This window comes from Larimichthys crocea, chromosome XIX (genome assembly GCF_000972845.2).
Source record: "Larimichthys crocea isolate SSNF chromosome XIX, L_crocea_2.0, whole genome shotgun sequence".
In the NCBI taxonomy this organism is placed as follows: Eukaryota; Metazoa; Chordata; class Actinopteri; family Sciaenidae; genus Larimichthys; species Larimichthys crocea.
Window position 1 is genome coordinate 11,075,406 of NC_040029.1, and position 22,500 is coordinate 11,097,905.

Genomic DNA, 22,500 nt, shown 5'->3' on the forward strand with positions numbered 1-22,500 from the left:
GGCGTTTTTTTGGCTGTTCTCAGTAGATGGAAAAGCCAATCAGGCAATGAGCGTAGCTCTAAATTTTCCACGGGATCTCTTGTGTCGACGTGCAGCCTCGTTTGTCATCTAATGAACAAGGAGATGATGAGGGCGCGTATTGACATGGACACAGACTGATCTCGTTGCGATTGAGATAGAGACATGGACACCAGACAGAGAGATCTTTCCTGAGAGGAGAGATCTTATGGACACAGACTGAGAGAGAGAGAGACATGGACACAGACTGAGAGAGAGAGAGTTTTTTCCTTTTCTTTCCTTTTCGAGACACATGGACACAGAAGATGGAGGAGAGAGAGCGAGAGAACATGGACTTGGAAACAGACTGAGAGAGAGAGAGAAGAGGAGAGACCTGGACACAGGCCTGAGAGGCGAGAGAGCGAGCAGGACGAAGAAGAGAGAAGAAGAGAGAGGACATGGACCACAGACTGATTTGTTATGAGAGAGAGAGAGAGACATGGACACAGACTGAGAGAGAGAGAGAGAGAGAGAGAGAGAGAGACGAGACGAGGGGACGGAGGGAGAGCCGAGAGAGGAGAGAGACATGGACACAGACAGAGAGAGAGAGAGAAGAGAGAGAGGAGACATGGACACAGACTGAGAGAGAGAGAGAGAGAGAGACATGGACACAGACTGGAGGAGAGAGACACGAGCGAGGGAATGGACTCAACGACTGAGAGACAGAGGAGGAGACATGGACCCCAGACTGAGAGAGAGAAGAGCAGAGATGGACATGGACAAGGACTGAGACCGAGCGAGAGGAGGAGAGACTGGACACAGACAGAGAGACGAGAGAGCGAGACATGGACAGCCGAGAGATGAGAGAGAGAGGAAGAGACATGGGACACAGACCGAGAGGAGAGAGAAGAGAGATGACCCCCGACGAGAGCGACCTGGACCCACAACAGACAGAAGAAGGCTATAAGACGACAGACGACAGAGAATTGGGCCATCAGACAGACATGGACAGACAGACAGACAGACAGAAGACAGCGACAGACCAGACCGGACAGCAGCAGACAACAGAGACAGGACAGAAGACATGGACCACAGACAGACAGACAGACAGACCGACAGACAGGACAGGACATGGACACAGACAGACAGGACAGACAGACACAGACAGACATGGACCAGACAGACAGACAGGCCAGGACAGACAGACATGACAGACAGACCGACAGACAGACCGACAGACAGACCAACAGCAGACCGACAGACATGGGACACAGACAGACAGACAGACAGGACCGGGACCGACAGACCGACAGACAGACAGGACAGACATGGACCAGACAGACAGACAGACAGACAGACAGGACGACATGACAAGCAGACAGGCAGGCCGACACCAGACAGGACCCGAAGGACAGAAAGACAGACGACAGACAGACCGACATGGTGACACAGACAGACAGACAGACAGACAGACAGACATGGACACAGAAGACAGACAGGGACAGACAGACAGGACAGACAGACAGACAGACAGACGACATGGACACAGACAGACAGACCGGGACAGACAGACCGGCAGACCGACAGACAGACCGGACAGACATTGGACACAGACAGACCGACAGACAGACAGGACAGAACAGCACATGGACACAGACAGGACAGACAGACAGACAGAGACACAGACAGACAGACAGACAGACAGACAGACAGACAGACAGAGACAGCCTGTGCTGCCATTCGTGTTTCTTGTCGTCGCCGTGACGTCGCGGCGGCTTCAAGCGTTCTCTTCTTCTTCTGTGGTTAATGCAGCGGTGGCGTCCAGCTGTTTTCATTAGACGTCTTTATTTGTTCATCTAACTTCATTTAAATAATTTAACATAATCTTAAATCATTTTTATTCATTCTGAGCTCCAGTTTTTACTCTCAGGCCTCGTCAGAACTTCAAGTTTATTAATTAAATATGTTTATTAAGTCCGACTTGAAGTTCACTCAAACAATTAATACAGTTTCTGGTTAAACTTCCCAGCATGCACTGCTGTAGGATTAAAACCTTTGTTTGTTTTTATAATAACGAAACGACTGGAGACTCCTCACATCACCCCAGTCAGCTGATATGATGTAATCAAACTACATTTCAACGCGCTGCTCATTAATTATTCGTGATGAAGATTTGAACTTATCAAAGTGTGAGGAAACACCTGAACGTTCAGGTGACGTCAGGTGAACAGGTGCGTGCTCCTACCTGCTCAGAGGAGCCTGTTTGACACTCGCTGTGGTGTCGCGGACACGATAAACCCTCCGGAGCAGAATAAAGCAGAAGAGGCGGCGCCGTGCGGCGGCGAGCGTCCTCCTGTTGTATTTTTTTGGAAGTGGACGTTAATTGATTTGATGGTTCCCCGTGGACGCTCTCGTCTCCCGCCCGCTCCTCAGTGTCGACACCGGGCTCAGCACACCGCAGACCTGCTCCCTAATTAGACCGAGAGAGTTTCAGAAAGAGAGAGTGTGTGTGTGTGTGTGTGTGTGTGTGTGTGTGTGTGTGTTAGGAGAGAGATTGCACTTCACATTCAAGGTTCAACTACCTTTTCCCCATTAACGCTCCATTTGCACTGCGTTTTACTTTCTGCGTGTCCTCCCATTAGCACCGCGTTCACACTTGTTTTAATGAGGCGGTGGTCTGACGCTCCGTCACCTTCTTTTCGTCTCCGAACATGAACTCGCCAAGACATTTATAACGGGGAATCAAATCATTTCTGCGTCTCAACAGCAAACTCAACATGCGTTCAGGTGTTTACACGTCCTGCAGTACACGTGGCTTCAGGTGAGCCAAGACAGATTCAATAAATGAAAAACTACATCTATAAAACCTGAACAATAAAATCTGTCAGCAGAGAGATTATTTTAAAACATTAAAACATGAAAAGTCTCAGACAACCATCCGACTGCTGATGGCTCTCTAGTTTAATTAGTTGGTTCTGTGTTGGACATGCGAGTATATGTGTGTACCTGTGTACAGTGACAACACACTGTAACCTGGATGAAACCGCGTTAGTCTGCTGTGAGGCTGATGGTGTAAAGGACAGTATCATCAGCGTAAAAACAGACAAAACAATAAAGAGCAGTGGGCCTAACGTTGATCCCTGAGGGACACCGACAGCAGGTTATTTCATCAACAAACACGTCAGAAAAGTTAAATTATTGTACTGAAGTTTGACTTCTGTGGCTGAAGCTCAGGAAGTGGTTGATTGTTAGCGACTGAGGATTATCTGCTTCAGCCTGTAGCTCTTTTTGCTGACACTTTAATCATACTGGAACATATCTGTTTATTTCTGTTTGTCTAAAGCAGACGGACCCGTCAGTGTTATCATCTGTAGTCCCATAATAATCTCAGGCTCAGCCGATTACGTTAAAAAATGATGATTAATGAGACAAACTGTGCTCAGATCAGCCTGGATTTCTGCAGGAGAAAGTCTCCTTAATCACAGACTGATGGTTTATCGCCATCAGCCCGCCGTCATTAACTGACCGTCCACTGCCGCCATACCTTGGAGGAGGAAGGCGGCCGGGCCCGATGACCTAACAGAGTCCGACATCTGCCAGAGAGATTAGCGGCGTCACGTCCTCCGTCGCCACAACGCGACAACACACCAGCGCCCAGGTTAATGCTGCACGTTGTGCAACAACAAGTCAAATATGAAATCTTCATTTTGATATCAACGTAAAACTAAATTCAGTCAAGTTATCGTGCCAGCTCCTGCAGCTCCCTCCTCCTCCTCCTCCTCCTCCTCCTACCTGTTGTGTATGTGAGCGTTTAAGCCACTTGTTCACCGTCGCCGGTCCTGATCTCATTAGAGAGACTCTCAGAGCGACTCTCGACCACTCGAGGTGACGGCAGTTCAGTTCGCCTTTTGTTAAAGCACTAAGCCTTCGTTAACAGTCCAGCACTCATTAAAAACACACACACACACACAGGAACACGGTGACTCCGTCGGCTGTAATGAGAACGGGGCGGACTTCCACTCTGAGGCAATTATCTGGTACACATCCACACAAACACACACACGTGTAGCAGATAAACAGCATGACATAAACATTTACACTCACGTTGTAACAGGCGCTGGGCGAGTGTGTTAAAGTGTGTGTGGGCGGGACGAGGTCAGACGTGTCTCGTAGCCTCTCGCCGTCTTAAACTCAGGTAACAGCGGCGTTCAGATCAGCGTCATGTCCAAAGTTTGTTTTCATGGTTCCATGTTAGAAAGACATGAAGACACCAAAGCTAATCTAACATCGACTGCAGTTCCTCAGACGTCCACCTGAGGCTGGCTCCAGAAGTGAGTCAGTCTCCATAAGTCCCCATGTCCAAATGTCCAACTTCACAGCAGAAATAAACATGTTTACAGCCTGGTACAAAAAACAGTTTTGGTCTCTGTAGCTAATTTCCCCGTTCATGACAACTGTACTGAGGGTGAATTTATATACAACTCACCTGTTCACATTATATTAAGGCTTAAAGTTATGCAGGGTTAAGAGCGTGGACGCTTTGACTGACAGGTGGGCGGCTTGTTTGAGGCGTCACGTTGTTAGTCAATCACCAGCTGAGTCAGAACAGGCCCTAAAATAACTCTAGACTCAAATTAAAGGACCAGTGTGAAGTATAAGGTGACGTCGCCTCACCCTTAAATTTTCAGCACATAGAAGAGAAACTACAGTTTTATTTATTTATTATTATTTCCAAACGTGACACACTGGACCTTTTAAGATACTTGTAGTAAAGACAAAGTCCACAGTTATAAGTTGTTATATGTTATATTATATATTCTTTGTTCATGACTCACTGAGATTTTGATAATTTGTTAATTAATTTCCGTCATCCAGGGTGAATCTTTAAATATTAGGAGCAGCAGCTGAGTTTGTTGAAGTGACATGTTTATTCTAATGAACTCTCCGAGGGACGGCGTTTATCTCTGCGACCTGCACGAGGATCTAAAATCGGAAACATGTGGAGTCAAAGCTGAAGCCTCCTGCTAAGACATGAAACCACAGAGGAAACGCTGGCTGTACCGGCAGCTGATTGGTCCCTTTTCTTCTTCTTCTTCTTCAGTCTTGAAGTGAGCGGATGCGTCCAGCTTTGTTTACAGAGGCTGTTGACGGCGCAGGGCTCCTCCGACATCTGCTCCACGCCGCTAATTAGCCGCTAATTACCGGAGAGAGAGGGAGAGGCTCGCTCATGTCTCTGTCAAGCGGCTGACCGAGGCGCTTTGAAAACCAACAATCTAACAAATTAATTTCCTCCGACACAGCAGCCGAGCCGCTGGGACCGCCGGCGCACCACAGAGGCTTTTTTTATTCCTTCTAAACCTTTATTTACTCAGTGAAGGTTGACTGAGCACGGCGGCGTTTGACTGAGGCCCACCTGGGAGCTGCCCAGTACAAACACAACCTTTTTACTGGTGGCCACCGAGCAGCTCCACTGGAGCAATGTGGGAGCTCAGCATCTCGCTCAAGGCCGATAACAGGACAGACTTTCACGGCACTAAGACAGCCTGAAGAGGCGGTCTTTGAGTCAAAATCCTGCTCGTGGATTTTAAAGGTTCTAAGACTCAAATTAGAGGAAGAGTTTTAACTAACGACACCCTTCAAACTTCAATAATTAGACTTTAAACCAGTAAATTAACAATAATCCTGAATTTGCTCAGGATGTAACACTGAATCCACATTCAGGTGCTTTCAGGACACGTTCACAGTTCAAAACAAGCTTTGAATTAATCATGAAAACACACTGTAACCCGGATGAAACCGTGTTAGTCTGCTGTGAGGCTGATGGCGTAAAGGACAGTATCATCAGCGTAAAAACAGACATTACAGAGCTGAGCTGGAAAATAAAGAGCAGTGGGCCTAACGTTGATCCCTGAGGGACACCGACAGCAGGTTATTTCATCAACAAACGCCTCAAACACGTCAGAAAAGCTAAGAGATCCTCAAGGAAGTTAGAACGTTTGATCAGCTGATTCGTCTCATTTTGACCCGTCAAACTTCATTTCAGGGACGTCACCGCGCTCCCAGCTCAACTTAAAGGGTGAAGTATTAGAAATGGTCGATGAAGGGGTGAAACTGGAACCAAGAGAAGCTCCAAGGGATGTAAATGATTTGACCTTTATTTGATTGTTTAAAGTAAAGAAGTGAGGAGGAGGATGTGCGACAAGGTCCCAGGTGGGAATCAAACCCGGGTGTTGTAATTACACGGTGTGCAGCACCGACCTCGAGGCCGCAGTGACAGCTACCGAGCTACACGACTACAACTTTGAGACAGCCCCTAGAAAACACTTTCCTGATTCTTTAATAGATTCTCCGACCTCCAACAGGACGACCTCTTCCCGCAGATGAACATTTAGTCCTCGGATCAGACTCTTTGCAGAAGTCTCGGACGGCGTCGTCTTGTCCCTGTAAGGAGCTGATTAGTGTCGTGGTTGTAATTGCCTCTCGCGGGGTTGCAGACGAGCACGGGGCTGGGTGGTTTTGACAAGTCTACTCGTCCCCCCTCGGCGCCGGGCGCTTTGTAAGGAGTTAAATTGGATGGTTAATTCGGGTGTTATTTACCCTGTAATTCATTAGTTTCGCCCCGCCATTGGCAGCGGGCAGGCTGTAATTTCACGCTTCGCAATAAAAGATGTCTCATAATCTGCTTCATTTAGCAGCCAAAGAATTTAATGAAATTAACTGCGGCCCTAATTAAGACGGTGAATATTAAAGACCTGCTATCAAGGCTTTAACGAGGGTGACACGATCCGCCTTCCGCCGGATTGGAAAAATATCATTTCCCTGGGAAAGGTTGTCACTGCTCGGAGCCATTTTGGCCATGATGACATTTTTGTCATGCACACTAACCCCTGGAAATTAGATTTTCTGGTGGATGGGGGGGTCGAGGATGTGTTGGAGGGACGTCTCTCCCTTTTTAGTTTGAGAAATAATTAAAACAAGGAACACAGGCGTCAATCAAAGAGCATTTTTAGATTGTGCTCATTACGCCGCCTCGGCGCGGCGGTCTCCACGGAACGCTCGCTACAGTTTTTGTTTGGCACGGGGGTGTTGCTCCGAGCACGCTCGGAAGCGTCCCCGCGGTCGCTTTGTTGTTCCACGCCGCGTGTTTGTGTTCGGGTGTGTTGTGTACACTCGTCTGATGACGAGCTGGACCAAAGCGACCAGCGGTGACCTGAGGGTCCCTCGCAGAGGAAGAGGACTCGTGTTTTCTTCACATCCCGTCTCTCTCTGGTTGTCAGAGTCGAGCGAGGGGCGAGGTTTTTTATCCACTAATGAATTGAGACTGCTGAAGTAAGGTTTGGATAATTGAGTTTCTAATTAATTACCCAGAACTCTTATCAGATAAATCAGCTCCTCTTCAACCCCCCTCTTCTTCTGTGGTGTTTTATTTGATCTGGTCCACGTCCTGCTCCCCTGGGCCTGCCCTTCGCCGTCCTTGCCTCATCAACGCCGACCTTGTCGTGGAGACCGATGCTGCTGCTGTGTGTGTGTTTTGATGTTAGTCGTGGGTTTTGTTCTCCGGTAAATACTTCACGCCCTCCGTCATCCTCTGTAGCGACTGTCGTCAGGTCAAACGCTGCATGGAAAGAAAGACGTGACGCTTTAAACTAGAAAACACTCGGAGAACATAGAGCTCCGCCAAGGCTGCACAAACCCCCACATGTGTTATTTTGAAAATTCAAACGTTTGAAGGAAGGAACGAGAACAAAATAAGAAATATTCAGAAGTCAACAGGTTTCGTGCTGCAGAAACAAACGTTACTTCAACCTGCTGCTAAATCTGAAGCTCCCGATGACACGACGGCGTTAAAAGCAAGATTCTGTTCGTCGTTTTTGGGAACAAACTGAATATTTTCAACTCTACGAGTCCTTGAAATCCTTTTAACCTCAGGTGTAGCCTGTGATGAGGGGGCAGTGTCCAAATTAATTTTCAGGGGTCACGAGTCAAAGATTGCACCTCGACATCTGATTTCTGATGTTTATCGTCACCGCCACCTTTTTTTGTCTTCTGTGATCAGACGAATGTTTCTCTCCTCTGTCTGAGACGATGATGGATGACCCGCGATTGCAGCTCAGGCCGGATCAGATGAGCCGCCGCGATAGAGAGGAGGGGAGCGTCCGGCTTCCCTCCCACCCAGCCGTCACCTCCCCGCTCTGCTGTCGGCCGGTCGGTGGGCGGGTGACACCTCTAATTTAGCCTCCTGCTCTCCGGGGACATGGAAGAACAAAAGGGCTCCGGCCTCTCTGGAGATCATCCTGTTCTCTGGAGGGTCTTTTCCACAGATAGTGCCTCCCCTGTATCTCCTCTGAGATCCGCTGTCACTCCCTTCGAGAGGCCCGGGGAGAGTCCATTGTCTGAGGAAAATAGGGGGGTGATTGAGTGATTAGAGAGTAGATTAGTGTGTATCAATAGAGCGGAGGAAGCCTTTAAAAAGTTCCTTTATCAGCCGGTTTCTTTCTTCCATTCACACAGTTTGTAACGAGGAATTATGTTAGTTTATTTCTTCAAACTTCCTATGATAGAGAAAGTTTCATTTTTCCGATAACATGTGAGCGCCGCGTTCTTTAATCAGTGGCCCTCGGGTTCGAGCCCGCGAACATCTTCACATGCGTCGTCTAATGAATGACTTCATCTTTCGGCTTCCCCCGAGCTAGCGACCTTTTCTTAAGCACTACAGCACAATACTTCACCGAGGCGAAGGAGTGTCTCCGTATCAGAGAAGAGGGACTGTGTCCGGGGGGAGTTTGGTGTTTTTGGGGTGTTTACATCTCTGAAGACTCTCGTATTCTTCCTACCTTCGCCTCCTTTCCTGCTCATGTCCACTTCAGCGTGGCCTGTGCCTCCTTGTTTTGTTCTTTAGAGAAGAACCTGTGATTGTGGGTCTCCGTGACGCCCTTGGACGTTTTCGGATGCCTAACAAATGACTTCATCTCCTCGCCCCCCCAAGCTAGCGACCTTTTCCTAAGCACTACCCCACAATACTTCACCGGGGCGGAGAAGTGCCTCGCTGCAGCGAGGAGAGAGTATGTATTTATCTCCCCACATCTATTTTCCCATGTGGAGACCTTGTGAGCTGTCATGGCTGCCACCCCCCCTCCCGAAGGTAAAATAAGAGGAGACGTGTGCGTGTCACGAAGCCCGGGGAGGTGAATAATGAAAGATATTACCCATCAGGAGGATTTCGACGGGGTGTTCAATTAGCCTTCCCCTCCAGCAAACTGATCGCTTGTCATCCTCAGGATGGATGGCCAAAATTAATTTGCTGACGTCTCCCTCCCCAAATACCAGGTTTGGATGGAAAAGTGCAAGAAATATTGGCTCACCCCTCAGTTTAGTTCAGTCCAGGCCTGCAGTGCTGGAGAACAGTCGTCCACCTCGACATCATTCAAAGATCGCACTGACCTTTTCATTTAGTCTTCACTTTCACTTTGAATCCCTCTTTATTCCTCCTGTCGCTTCCTCAGACAATTCCCCACGGAGGAAAGGTTGTTTCAGTTTATTTGTGAAGGTAAAGACTGATGCATGAACCGATGCTGCTGAACAGAGCGCTCCTATCGGTCGTTATTACCTGATTGAACCGAGAACTTTCAATAATACATTTTTAACTGATTTCATCAGAATGTTGAGACGGTGAAAGTCTTTTTAGTCGTAGAGTTTTATGACCACCTTCACCCCAAACGAGGTGACGGGAGTGCGGCGTAGCTCGGGCAAAACTTTCAGGATTTTATACCCAAAAATTCATCTGCAGCATTACAGAACATTGGTGGACTCTGTGTGGCAGCTAGATTAAGGCCGAACCTGCCACCAGAGATTCAATAAACCGTCTTCAAACATCGTATGCAGCACTGTCGTCTTCTTGACTGATTAAAAACGATCAACTCTCCTGACTCTGAGCTGACCTCAGAGAGAATCTTAATTGATGACGATGTAAACACACATCCTCTGCCTGCAAACATGTTGCCGCTCGCTCACTAACAGGCAGTAATGGATGATCAGCTGGCCTGACAGCTGCACGGCTGCCGGCAGCTTTCGCTTCAGAGCAGCAGGAAGCTCGTCAAGTCGCGTTTAGCGCACCGTGGGGAACCCCTGTTGTTACAACACACACACACACAGCTCGGCTTTACATCCTCATGAGCTGGAATTAGTGTAAACGCCGAGACCTTACGGACCACGATGACGAGCTGCAAGTTAAATGATGAGCAGCTTCACGTCGAGCGGTTGGATTTGAGTCTGGAGGTGTCGCCGAAAACGAGCTGAGTCATTAAAGAGAAAGAAATACAGCTGTGTGATGATAATGATAATGCAGCGTCTGTGCTGTTTCAAACAAGACTAATACAACTTTAATGCAGCAGATGTTTGACGGTTAAATGACGTTCAAACATCTGTATCGTTCAACTCAGACACGACAGTTCGCCATCCGACCAACGTCCAACCGGCTGAGAAAGACGCATTCAAATCCGTTACCTTGCTCAGATTTGGAGTAGCTGCGTAGTTAAATCGAACAATGTGGAGCTGGCACGGTGTTTTATTTTGAAATTTGACCTATGATCTGTGTGTTCCTGTCAGATGTTCAGGGTGATGAGGCGAACATGAACGTCCAACATTTGATGAGACGTTTCAGTCTGGACAAACTTCGTTCACGATGTTTGTCCCGTCTGAGTTCATGAAACCTGCTCAGAGATCTTTTCATGACCTGTCACTCTGATTCGCTGTCAGAGTTTTGGACGTGGACACATTTGTCTCGTTCGTCTCACAGCTCAGCTCTTTGTTACTCCGAGGCGTTTCCTCCGTGGCGTTATGTCACCGCCAATTACACCGAATGTGCCGTCGATGGCGCCGAGGGTGACCCGTGGGGGGGGCGGCGCTCTGATCCGCCGCCACCGACCTCCTTAATGAAAGCTGAGCGGTCAGGCTTCTGTCCGTCAGCCGGGCCTGTCCATCGCACCCCCACCCTCCCGTCTTCTTCTTCAGTGGTGCCTCTGACTCCCCCCCGCCTCCCTTCACGGCTGGACTCTATTAATATCCTCTGTCGGAGTGTTAATGTTGTAGACGTCCAGTGAAGTGACACGCGTGGCAGCACGGCTGTAATTGCTAATCAGCGGACAGTTTTATCCCCCGCCACCGCCTCCCACTCTCCCCCCTGCCTCTCACCCTTCTCCTTCTGATCTCCCCCATCTCTCTCTCTCTCTCTCGCCTTCTCTTTGACCTTCTTGCTCTCTCTCTCTCTCCCTCTCTCTCTCTCTAACCTAATGAATCCGGCTCAAATGAAGTGTGGGCGGGCGAGCGGGCGGTCGCTCGGCCTAAACGGTCATTCAGCCGCGGCTGATGTGCGTAGGAGAGAGAGAGAGAGTCAGACAATTAAATAAGTGCTGATTTCCCTCCGTCTCTCCGTCCTCGCCGCCTCGCGTCGCGCTCACATTTCTGATGTTTTGTGCAGAGATGAACTCTCGTTTAATCCGGAGATAAGCTCGTTATCTCCGCTCCAAAGACTCTGAATGAAATTTAACTCCAGTGTGCACAAAGAAACCAACGAATACATAAATGCACAAACAGGACACAGATGGACAAAAGTATGTGGACACCCCGTCAAGGAAATTTTAAAGTCGCTTCACACAGGAAACAGCTGAATGAATGTATCAGTGTGTTCTATCAAATATCAGAGGTGAATTATTCGACTGATCAACGGGTCGATAAACGAGAAACTGATTCATCAGTTTGAGTCAATTAAATTTTTGATAGATTTCTGGCTTCATGTGGACTTTATGATCGTTCTCTGTGGGAGAACTTCCCTGATCTCAGCACAGGCTTCATGAAATCACTAAAAATCTGCAGAGAGAGAATCCTCTGAAAAACCTCCAAATATTTAGGCAGACTGGTAAAAATACTTTCTGATGACACAACTGCTACCTCCATTAGTACTCCTCTGTGTAGTACTCTGTGTACTTCCAGTTGTCTCTAAAATCTGAATCATAGTACTCGCAGTACACTGACTTTAAACGTTGGTAACTCGTGTGTTTGCTCACAGTTTTGGTAAACGAGGATGAATAATTAAAGTTCTTGTATCGACGACGTGTTGAACGTGTTTCTCTCTGCAGGGCATGCTGCTGAAGAGAAGCGGTAAATCTCTCAACAAGGAGTGGAAGAAGAAGTACGTGACGCTGTGTGACAACGGACTGCTCACCTACCACCCCAGCCTGCATGTAAGACACACACACACACACACACACACACTCATTACCAACCCTCTCTGATTGCTTATTAGTCTCGAGCGCTCTGCCAGTCTGCACTGACCTCCATCTATCTGCTGCTCTTCATCTCTCTCCTGTGTGTGTGTGCGATGCCAGAAACTGCTTGGCCATAACACACACACACACACACACACACACACACACTCAGTGTTGATGGCTTGTGTATTAATTAGGACTCGTCATCTGTTTGCCCACGTCGGCGTTGATGATGTGAATATCAGCTGTAATGTCTCTGCTAATTGCCCCGGCTCTCTGCCCTGTTGGCACAATATCCTGCCCCGACGCCGCTTTATTATCTCACACACACACACACACACACACACACACACACACACACACTCACTGTGTGTCTTTCAGTCTCAGTTTCTCGAAGCGTCGCTCTCGACATGTTTTCTGTCGATGGACGACAGGTTTGTCGTTAAATTTAATTTATCAATTAAGACTCATCTGCAGACAGGAAACGGCTGAAATCATGTCAGATTTTCAAAATAAAGGTCCTGTTAAATATCATATCAACGGGTCGATAAACAGGAAATGAATAGGCAGCAATTCTAAGAAACGATTCATCGATTTGACGATTTCAGAATCAGCTGTTCGCTGCTTAGATTTTTATATTTTCTACTTTTAATGTTTGCAGATAAAATGAGACGAGCAGAAACATTCAGAGCTTCAAACTAACGATTACTTTCTGTCAGTGGATCGTCGTTCTGTCTGAAAGCTTCAGTTGTAAATCTTGAGGTTTAAGAACATGCTCGGTCTGATCTCAGCAGGTTTGTGGTCAGCGGGGACTTGTTGTTGGTTTGATTCCCTCCGGAGACGCTCGTGTTTCCAGCACTTCATCAAACTGCACACGTCCATCACCGATTAGAGCAACTGATGCAGTAAATTAGTGTTAAAACTCATCACTTAACACACACTCGTGTACAAACACACACACACACAAACCCCTCCAGCTCCAAAAAGCCAGGTTTTTTTCCTGAGCGCCTTGCATCTGCAGCTCAGGCGTCAATTAGCGTGTTTGCGGAGGCTAATCGAATGAAACTCAATCAGCGCCGCTAATTGCCCGACTATGTGCAAAAGAAATCACATTAATGCCGCTAATTAAGTGGATGGCAATAGATGCCACCTAATTGGCAAGAAAAGTCTCGTCCAGAGTGACGAAGAAGATCGGCCAAAAAGGAGAGAGAGGGGGTAACGAGTCACCTCGACTCCCAGGTGAAGAATAGGAGAACAAACTTTCAGCTTCATCTCTAAAACTAGAAACTGTTTTTAATTCAGAATATTAATCAGACACAAGATAAAAGACGCTGACAGATCATTGATGCAAACAGCGATCGTAACAAACTTTACAGTTTGACGTCGTGGAGTTCAGAGTTAAATGATTTCACTGCTGCAGACAAATAGTGGCGTTGAATCACGTTCACGTGATTCAACGCCACTATTTGTCTGCAGCAGTGAAATCATAAGAAGTGTTTGTTTGTTGGTGAACTCGTCTTTGTCGTCTTCTTTATTCTTCTTCTCCTCCTTTATCTCCCGTCGTCTCTTCAGCCGCCATCGATCGTGTTTTTTGGGGGGGCGAGCTCGCTCTTTATGGATTCACGCTTTCCGGCGGCGTCAGCAGTATTCAGCTCTCTGTTCACGCCGCATTTTTCACACCGTTTATGCATCCATTTATACCGACTGAACACACACACACACTTACAAACACACTCACTCAAACAGCGATAAACACACACACGCACACACCACCTGCTGTTGGTGTGTTTGGTCGATACACACATCCGTCCTGGACGTCGCCGCGTGGCGTGGACGATCAGGCCGATGATGAAAGCTCCCCGATGCAAATGGAGACTCAATTACCTCGGTCAATCTGTCGGAGGGGAGTGTGTGTGTGTGTGTGTGTGTGTGTGTGTGTGTGTGTGTGTGTGTGTGTGTGTGTTACCCAGCGGGCCCCTGGCTCGAGGGCTCTCCGGTGGCTTGTTAAGACGCCGTCGAGAGCACTTGGCTTTGAATTGGCCTTTTGTCAGCCGAGCTGCCAGAAGGAGGCGGGAAACACTGAGTGTGTGTGTGTGTGTGTGTGTGTGTGTGTGTGTGTGTGTGCGCGTGCGGGCTTCAGTAATCCCATTTTTGTGAGGACCAATTAGAGTTTCAGAGCTGGAAAGTGAAGACGTCTTCGACGGTCCTCGTCTCTTTAAATGTCTGTCTGAGGCGATGAGCTGGTTTAGATTTCAGGTTGTAATTAGGTGAAGGTTAATTTAATGTTGCAGGAATGTAATTAAGTCAACGAGGGCTCTAACAAGCGTACAGGTGTTTGTAACACGGAACTAAACATTACTAAAATGTCCTGTGCTAAAAAAATGTCCCAACTGCTAAATATTTCTTCAAAGACCTTTAAAAAATGAGGACGCCTTTTGTCCAGAAATGTCTCTCAAAACATATAAATATAAATGTCCTCTTTATTTAAATTCTCTATATAAATGTCCTCTTTATTTAAATGTCCACACTCTATTTAAATGTCCTCTCTTTATATAAATGTCCTCTCTTTATATAAATGTCCACACTTTATATAAATGTCCTCTATTTATATAAATGTCCTCTCTTTATATAAATGTCCCCCCTTATTAAAATGTCCTCTATTTATATAAATGTCCTCTATTTATATAAATGTCCACACTTTATATAAATGTCCTCTATTTATATAAATGTCCTTTCTTTATATAAATGTCTTCTCTTTATTTAAATGTCCTCTATTTATATAAATGCCCCCCCCTTATTTAAATATCCTCTATTTATTTAAATGTCCACACTTTATTTAAATGTACTCTATTTATATAAATGTCCCCCCTTTTTAAAATGTCCTCTATTTATATAAATGTCCTCTATTTATATAAATTTCCACTTTATATAAATTTCCACACTTTATATAAATGCCCCCTCTTATTTAAATGTCCACACTTTATATAAATGTCCTCTCTTTATTTAAATGTCCTCTTATTTATATAAATGTCCTTTCTTTATATAAATGTCCTCCCTTATTAAAATGTCCTCTATTTATATAAATGTCCTCACTTTATATAAATGTCCTGTATTTATTTAAATGTCCACATTTTATATAAATGTCCTGTATTTATTTAAATGTCCTCTCTTTATATTAATGTCCACACTCTATATAAATGTCCTCTTTATATAAACGTCCTCTCTTTATATAAATGTCCACACTTTATATAAATTTCCACTCTTTATTTAAACGTCCTCTCTTCATATAAATGTCCACAATTTATATAAATGTCCTCTCTTTATATAAACGTCCTCTGTTTATATAAATGTCCACACTTTATATAAATGTCCTCTCTTTATATAAACATCCTCTCTTTATATAAATGTCCACACTCTATATAAATGTCCTCTCTTTATATAAACGTCCTCTCTTTATATAAATGTCCTCTCTTTATTTAAACGTCCTCTCTTTATATAAACATCCTGTCTTTATATAAATGTCCTCTCCTTCCCGTGTCCTGGTCCTCACAAAGATAGCAGTACAGTAACCCGCTCCTGTCTTAATCCGTCCCAGCGGGTCGTCCTCGCTTTGTTTCTCCTCGTCTCCTTCATGTTGAAGAGGAGGCCAACCTCCCACAATGCCGTGCTCCTCTCGGGTCATCGCCGACACTCCACGCCACTCAGAGGGAGGGGGGGGTGGATTTAACAAGCGCCTCTCGTCCGTCATTAACACTTCTGTGATCCGCCCATTCGGACCGGAGGACAGCTCATCATTCGTGTTTTAGCGGGTGGAGCCAATCAGAGGCGGCGGGGTCCGCCACTTCATTGCTGCTTTGAGGGATTAGTGCATCTTTGTTTGTGTTCCACGATTTCAGGATTGAGCTGCTTTATTATCTGGAGTTAATCCCAGAGAGTGACACGATGTTTGTTCTCTTTGTTTTCATTTAATTCAAACACAAGTTCTCAGGTTGTTGGTTTGAGTCTCTGTCGTCTGTCTCCGTCTGTCTCAGGACTACATGCAGAACGTCCACGGTAAGGAGATCGACCTGCTGAGGACCACGGTGAAGGTGCCGGGGAAGAGGCCGCCGCGCGCCGTGTCCACCTGCGCCGCCGTGCCGAGTCCCAAAACCAACGGCCTGACGAAGGACATGAGCAGCCTGCAGCTGGGACAGGCTCCAGGTGAGGACGCAAAGAGACGGACGCACGCCGCCTCGTCAGAGACACGAGCCAGTTTTTGTCCTTCGAGTTTGAATAAAATAAATAAATAACCTGAAGGAAGACGTCGTAAAACAAAAAGGTGGAGAGAAACGAGCGCTCCTCCATGTCGTACACACACTCATAAAAGCAGCTCTTATGAGGCGACTAAATCAAACACACACACACACACACACACACACACACACACACACACACACTGGGATCCAGGAGGCCCGAGCTAATAGCATGAATATTCAGTGAGCCGTACTCCATGTACTAATTATCGTCATGAATATTAATGCAATCAGAGTCCTGGCTCCACTCAGCCAGCACCAAGAAATGAGCTGTAATGAGAGGATGAGGGGGGGGATGTAGGGGGAGACAGAGAGGCTGAGGCAGAGGGTGAGACAGCGGGAGCGGGAGACGGAGGGTAGGGAGGGTGAGGAGCAGAGGGTGAGAAGGTGGCAGTGGGAGACGGAGGGTGAGCGAAGGGGAGACGAAGGGGAGGGACAGAGGGGGATGGTTCACCTGGCTGTTGGACCTCTCGTGGTTCACCTGGCTGTTGGACCCTCTCAGTGGTTCACCTGGCTGTTGGACTCTCATGGTTCACCTGGCTGTTGGACCTCTCAGTGGTTCACCTGGCTGTGGACCTCTCGTGGTTCACCCGGCTGTTGGACCTCTCAGTGGTTCACCGGCTGTTGGACCTCTCAGGGTTCACCTGGCTGTTGGACCTCTCAGTGGTTCACCCGCTGTTGGACCTCTCGTGGTTCACCCGGCTGTTGGACCTCTCGGTGGTTCACCGGCTGTTGGACCTCTCAGTGGTTCACCCGGGCTGTTGGACCTCTCAGTGGGTTCACCGGCTGTTGGAACCTCCTTCAGTAGTTCACCCGGCTGTTGGACCTCTCAGTGGTTCACCCGGCTGTTGGACCTCTCAGTGGTTCACCCGGCTGTTGGACCTCTCAGTGGTTCACCCGGCTGTTGGACCTCTCAGTAGTTCACCTGGCTGTTGGACCTCTCAGTGGTTCGCCTGGCTGTTGGAACCTGGCTGTTGGACCTCTCAGTGGTTCGCCTGGCTGTTGGACCTCTCGGTGGTTCGCCTGGCTGTTGGACCTCTCAGTAGTTCACCTGGCTGTTGGACCTCTCGGTGGTTCACCTGGCTGTTGGACCTCTCGGTGGTTCACCCGGCTGTTGGACCTCTCAGTGGTTCACCCGGCTGTTGGACCTCTCAGTGGTTCACCTGGCTGTTGGACCTCTCAGTGGTTGAATTCACTGGTTTGATTTAAGCAGCCAGCTTCTGAGCGTTACACGGCGAGCTGTGATTGGACAACATGCCTATGATGAAAACAGACTTCCTGTTTTGTCTCTGAACTTCCTGTTGCCGGCTGGTCGCGATATGGCGCCCTGCTGTGAAGTAACCACACACAGAGCAACCCGTTTAGGTCTTTAAACATTCAGAGCTTTGCTCGCCGTGGCGTCCCGCCTCCTCTCCGCCCGTTAACCGTCACTTCCTCCCTCAGGTTCGGTGACCAGCAGCTCGTCGGCGTCTCAGATGGCGAGCGGCGTCAGCTTGGTGTCGTTCAACAGCCGCGGTCTGGAGGGGATGCACCAACGCTCGTACTCCGTCTCCAGCGCCGACCAGTGGACCGACGCCACCGTCATTGCCAACTCCGGAGTCAGCACAGGTAACACACACACACACACACACACACACACACACACACACACACACACACACACACACACACACACACACGCACACACACACAGCTTCACTACAGGCACCTTGCTGAGGTTCACAAGGCCTCAGCGCGCAGCTCCACGGGGAAGCCTATCATTTGTCTCCCATTGATCCACCTGCCAGAGCTCTAATGCTGCTTTAACTGTTTGTCAAGATAGTGCGTGTGTGTGCGTGTGTGTGTACTGTCGGTTTGTATGTAACTTGTGTGGTGGCCACACACACACAGATGCTAAGACTGACAGCTGTCAGGCCGTGTGTGTGTGTGTGTGTGTGTGTGTGTTTGTGTGTGTGTGTGTGTGTGTGTGTGTGTTACCGTGACGATAAGCTTGAGTGACAGCTCTGTCTTCAGTGTTTTGCCCTGCAGCTACCTCAAATAACGTTTAAAGCTGTGAAATGCTTTCAGTGGACTCCCAGGGGCCCCACACACACACACACACACACACACACTCTCACACTCTCTCACACACTCACACTCTCACACACACACACACTCTCACACACACACACACACACACACACACAGTTCAGTTACAGTTTGTGTCATCAGCTCTGTTTACACATTTAAACCTCAGAGAGCAGGAAAACGTCACGTCGTCGTGACAACAAGGAGATTTTCAGAGAGGGTCCTCCTTCACGGAGTCCGACAGAGCAGACAAATTAAACACTGACTCCTCTGTGTTTGGAAGGAGAGAGTGAGGCGTGAGTATTCATCTGGCTGCAGTCTGCAACTTCACCACTAGGTGGCACTAAGTCCATCAAACAAAAGTCAGATCTGGAGCGCATCGAATAAAAATCAAGATTTTACAGGTGAGCTGTCGTTGTGATGTCGTCGTGACGACAGAGTGGTACGTTGACATCGACACCTGTTGGTTCACCTGACAGGTATCAGAGCAGACAAACGAACTGTTCGTCTGAGTTAAGACTCAGTCAGATGAAGATAATCCATCGAGCTCTGATCACAAATATTCCTAATGTTCCTGTGACCTGAGCACAGAGTGAGAACCAGGAGCTGCTCAGAGGGAGGGATGAGGAGGTCCTGAGGCTCGGGGTGGAGGTGTGTGTGGTGGTGGAGGTGTGTGTGGTGGTGCTGGGCTGACGTGGATGGAGCGCGGCGTGCAGATGGGAGGGCCGTTAATCCACGGCGGTTAATTGCACTCTCGGGGACGGCGTGTTGTCAGCAGAGATAAGTTGTCACATTTTCCACTTGAGCTGAGACTAAACGATTGTAAAATAAGTTATGGCCGTCCTTGGGGCTGAACGCGGCGGCGGCCAACGAGCGTGTGTGTGTGTGTGTGTGTGTGTGTGTTTTGTGCACATGTGTTTCCATCTCCACACACACACACACACACACACACCGCCCATGTCAGTGTCGCTGTGATATTGATGGAAGCTGAATGTTATTTTATCCTGCCGCTAGTCACAGCTGTCAGCGGCCGCCATGAAGAGTGAGGCCAGAGAGAGAGAGACTCCACTGCCTCTGTTCATAGGCTCGCTCGCCCCTTAGCTCCGTGCCAGGCTGGACCGGGCCGGGCCGGTACCCCTAAAATGTCAGATAACGTCAGCATAATCAGTCAAATTATAATCAGTTAACAGGTACACGTAGGTCACTTCCTGTCCGCTGACCGACCATCTGAGGGCTTTTATTGTGACGAGGACTTCCTGTAGCCTGTCACTGATATTAGAGATATCAAACATTAAAGATATGAAATAATTCTATACTGTCATCCAAATATATACAATTAAAAAAATATACATACTGAAATACTTCCACATATATACTCACATACTTCCACATATATACTCACATACTTCCACATATATACTCACATACTTCCACATATATACTCAAATACTTCCACATATATACTCACATACTTCCACATATATATATTCACCCTGCAGTCTGTCTACAGGCACAGTCGTGACTTCATGATGTCATTGATCAGGTCATGATGTTATATATGTTTATGTTTACAGATACCGGTCTCGGAGACTCGGTCTGTTCCAGTCCTAGCATCTCCAGCACCACGAGTCCAAAGATGGAGCCGCCACCATCGCCACACGCCAACCGCAAGAAGCACCGGAGGAAGAAGAGCACGAGCAACTTTAAGGCCGACGGACTCTCTGGTACTGCGGAAGGTAACGCCATCTGCCCTCCCCTCGCCTCACACTTTCCCTGCCCAGGTCCCACAGCGACATCCAACCACAGGCCTTTAAGCATCTATAGATCAATAAACTATGATATCTATAGATCAGCAAACTATGATATCTATAGATTAATATAAATATAATATCTATAGATCGATAAACTTATAATATCTATAGATTCTATAGATTAATATAACTATACATCTATACATTAGTATAACTGTAATCTATAGATTAGTATAATTATAATATCTATAGATCAATAAACTATAATATCTGTAGATTATTATACCTATAATATCTATAGATTAATAAACTATAATATCTATAGATTAAAATAACTAATATCTATAGATTCTATGGATTAATATAACGATAATATCTATAGATTAATATAACTATAATCTCTAGAGATCATCCGCCGATAATATCTAGTCGGCTTCTCTTGCGTCATCTAGACGCTACTCTCTATAGCACACCATATCACTCTCCATCTCTCCGAGCACTCTCCTTCTCCTATTCTCAGGCTTCATCACTCTCACGATCTCTCGCTTACGCACCTCTACTCCTCTAGCTTCCTCAACTATCCTCTCTCGAGCGGCCTACCTTCTCGCTCTCTCATTGCTCCCACTAATACTCTAAACTCTCTCGCTTCTCTCGTTCATCTCCCTCTCCTCTCTATCGCTCCGTCTCCTTCCTCCTCTCTCTCAATTCATTCAACTCTCCCTCTATAGCCTCCTCTACCTTACCTACACTCATTCTATAAGTGTTCTCCCTCTCTCGCTCGCTTACCTCCCCCTCTATCTCTCGCTTCCTACCCATATCCGCGCTCGAGCCTCCTACGCTTCCTCCCCTCTCCTCCTCGCTTAATGTCACCAATTCCTGCCATCCTCTCTCGCTGCTGTCCCTCTCATCTCCTCTCGCTTCCATGTCACGGTCATATCTCGATTCCTGACTTCGATATCTTCTGCTTCCGCATCTATCGCTACTCCACCTCGACTCTCTCTCCTTCCTGTCCATTACGCCTCGCGCCCGCCTCTCTAGCTTCCTCACCTCTCTAGCTCTCGCTTCCTGTAGCACCCATACGCTCTCCTTCCTGTAACGCTAATCTCTCTCGCTTCCTTCATCCTTACTCCCATATACCTATAGCTGCTAGCTTAATGTCACTCTAAGCGCTAGAGTCCTGTAAGTATACTGCTAGCAGATTCATGTACTTCTCCTAGTATAGATTAATGTAACGAAGAATAGCTATAGAGGCAGAGCATAGATTAAGCCCAAATAACACGGTGCTGTTCATTTGGACCCGGGCTGGGAAACGCAGTCATGTGATCGTCTGAGATTCCCGACCTCGGCTATGAGGGACGGATCTCCTCATCCTGTCATTCTGTCAGCCCTTCATCTCTTCATCTTGTCCTTCTCCTTCTCCTCCTCCTCCTCCTCCTCGTTGTCTTCTTCTTGTTCTCCTCCATCGGTGGACTCGGACGTTAGCGTGTTGTTTCTGTGGTTGTTGGTTCGAGTCCGTGCCTTGCTCCGAGAATTTGAAACGCTAACCTCTGTGATGTTAAACACACGGCTGTGTTTTATTGTGAAAGGACAGATTGTGATGCACGACACACACACACAGTATACACACACAGAGTACACACACACACACATACAGAGTACACACACACACACACACACAGAGTACACACAGAGTACACACACACACACACAGAGTACACACACACACAGAGTACACCCACACACACACAGAGTACACACACACACACACACACACAGAGTACACACACACACACACACACACACACTCTCTCTCTCTGGTTGAACAGATGTGGCGGCAGCAGCAGATGTGTAATGTTCGTCTCTCCATCATGGAGGCATCAAGCAGCTGACAAGTGAAGTGGTGATCTGAGTGACGGATGGACGCTTCGTCTCCGTTCATCTCCTCTTTCCTCTCCTCCTCTCCTTCTCTCCTTTGTTTGAGCTTCCTTCCTCACGTCTCCTCCACTCCTTCCCTTGCTTTCCTTTTTCCTCTCCTCCTCTGCTCGTCGTCTTTCAGTCCTTTCCTCTCCTTTCTTTCTTCCTTCCCCTCTCGCCACCTTTCTTTTCTCCTCTCCTCTTCATGTTCCTTCA

General features: G+C 47.4%; 1 protein-coding gene across 5 annotated transcripts in view; it reads left to right on the top strand.

Annotated features, from left to right (window-relative positions):
* The window catches only part of agap1 (ArfGAP with GTPase domain, ankyrin repeat and PH domain 1), a 102,386-nt gene that overhangs the window by 53,744 nt on the left and 26,142 nt on the right, over positions 1–22,500 (top strand). For 4 of the 5 annotated variants that reach the window (XM_027291420.1, XM_027291421.1, XM_027291417.1 and 1 more), the window contains 4 exons: positions 12,132–12,236; positions 16,292–16,460; positions 17,996–18,160; positions 20,194–20,355. In XM_027291420.1, the coding sequence (XP_027147221.1) occupies positions 12,132–12,236; positions 16,292–16,460; positions 17,996–18,160; positions 20,194–20,355 (601 nt within the window). The remainder of the gene's footprint in view (positions 1–12,131; positions 12,237–16,291; positions 16,461–17,995; positions 18,161–20,193; positions 20,356–22,500) is intronic. The other variant, XM_027291418.1, reaches the window with a different exon arrangement.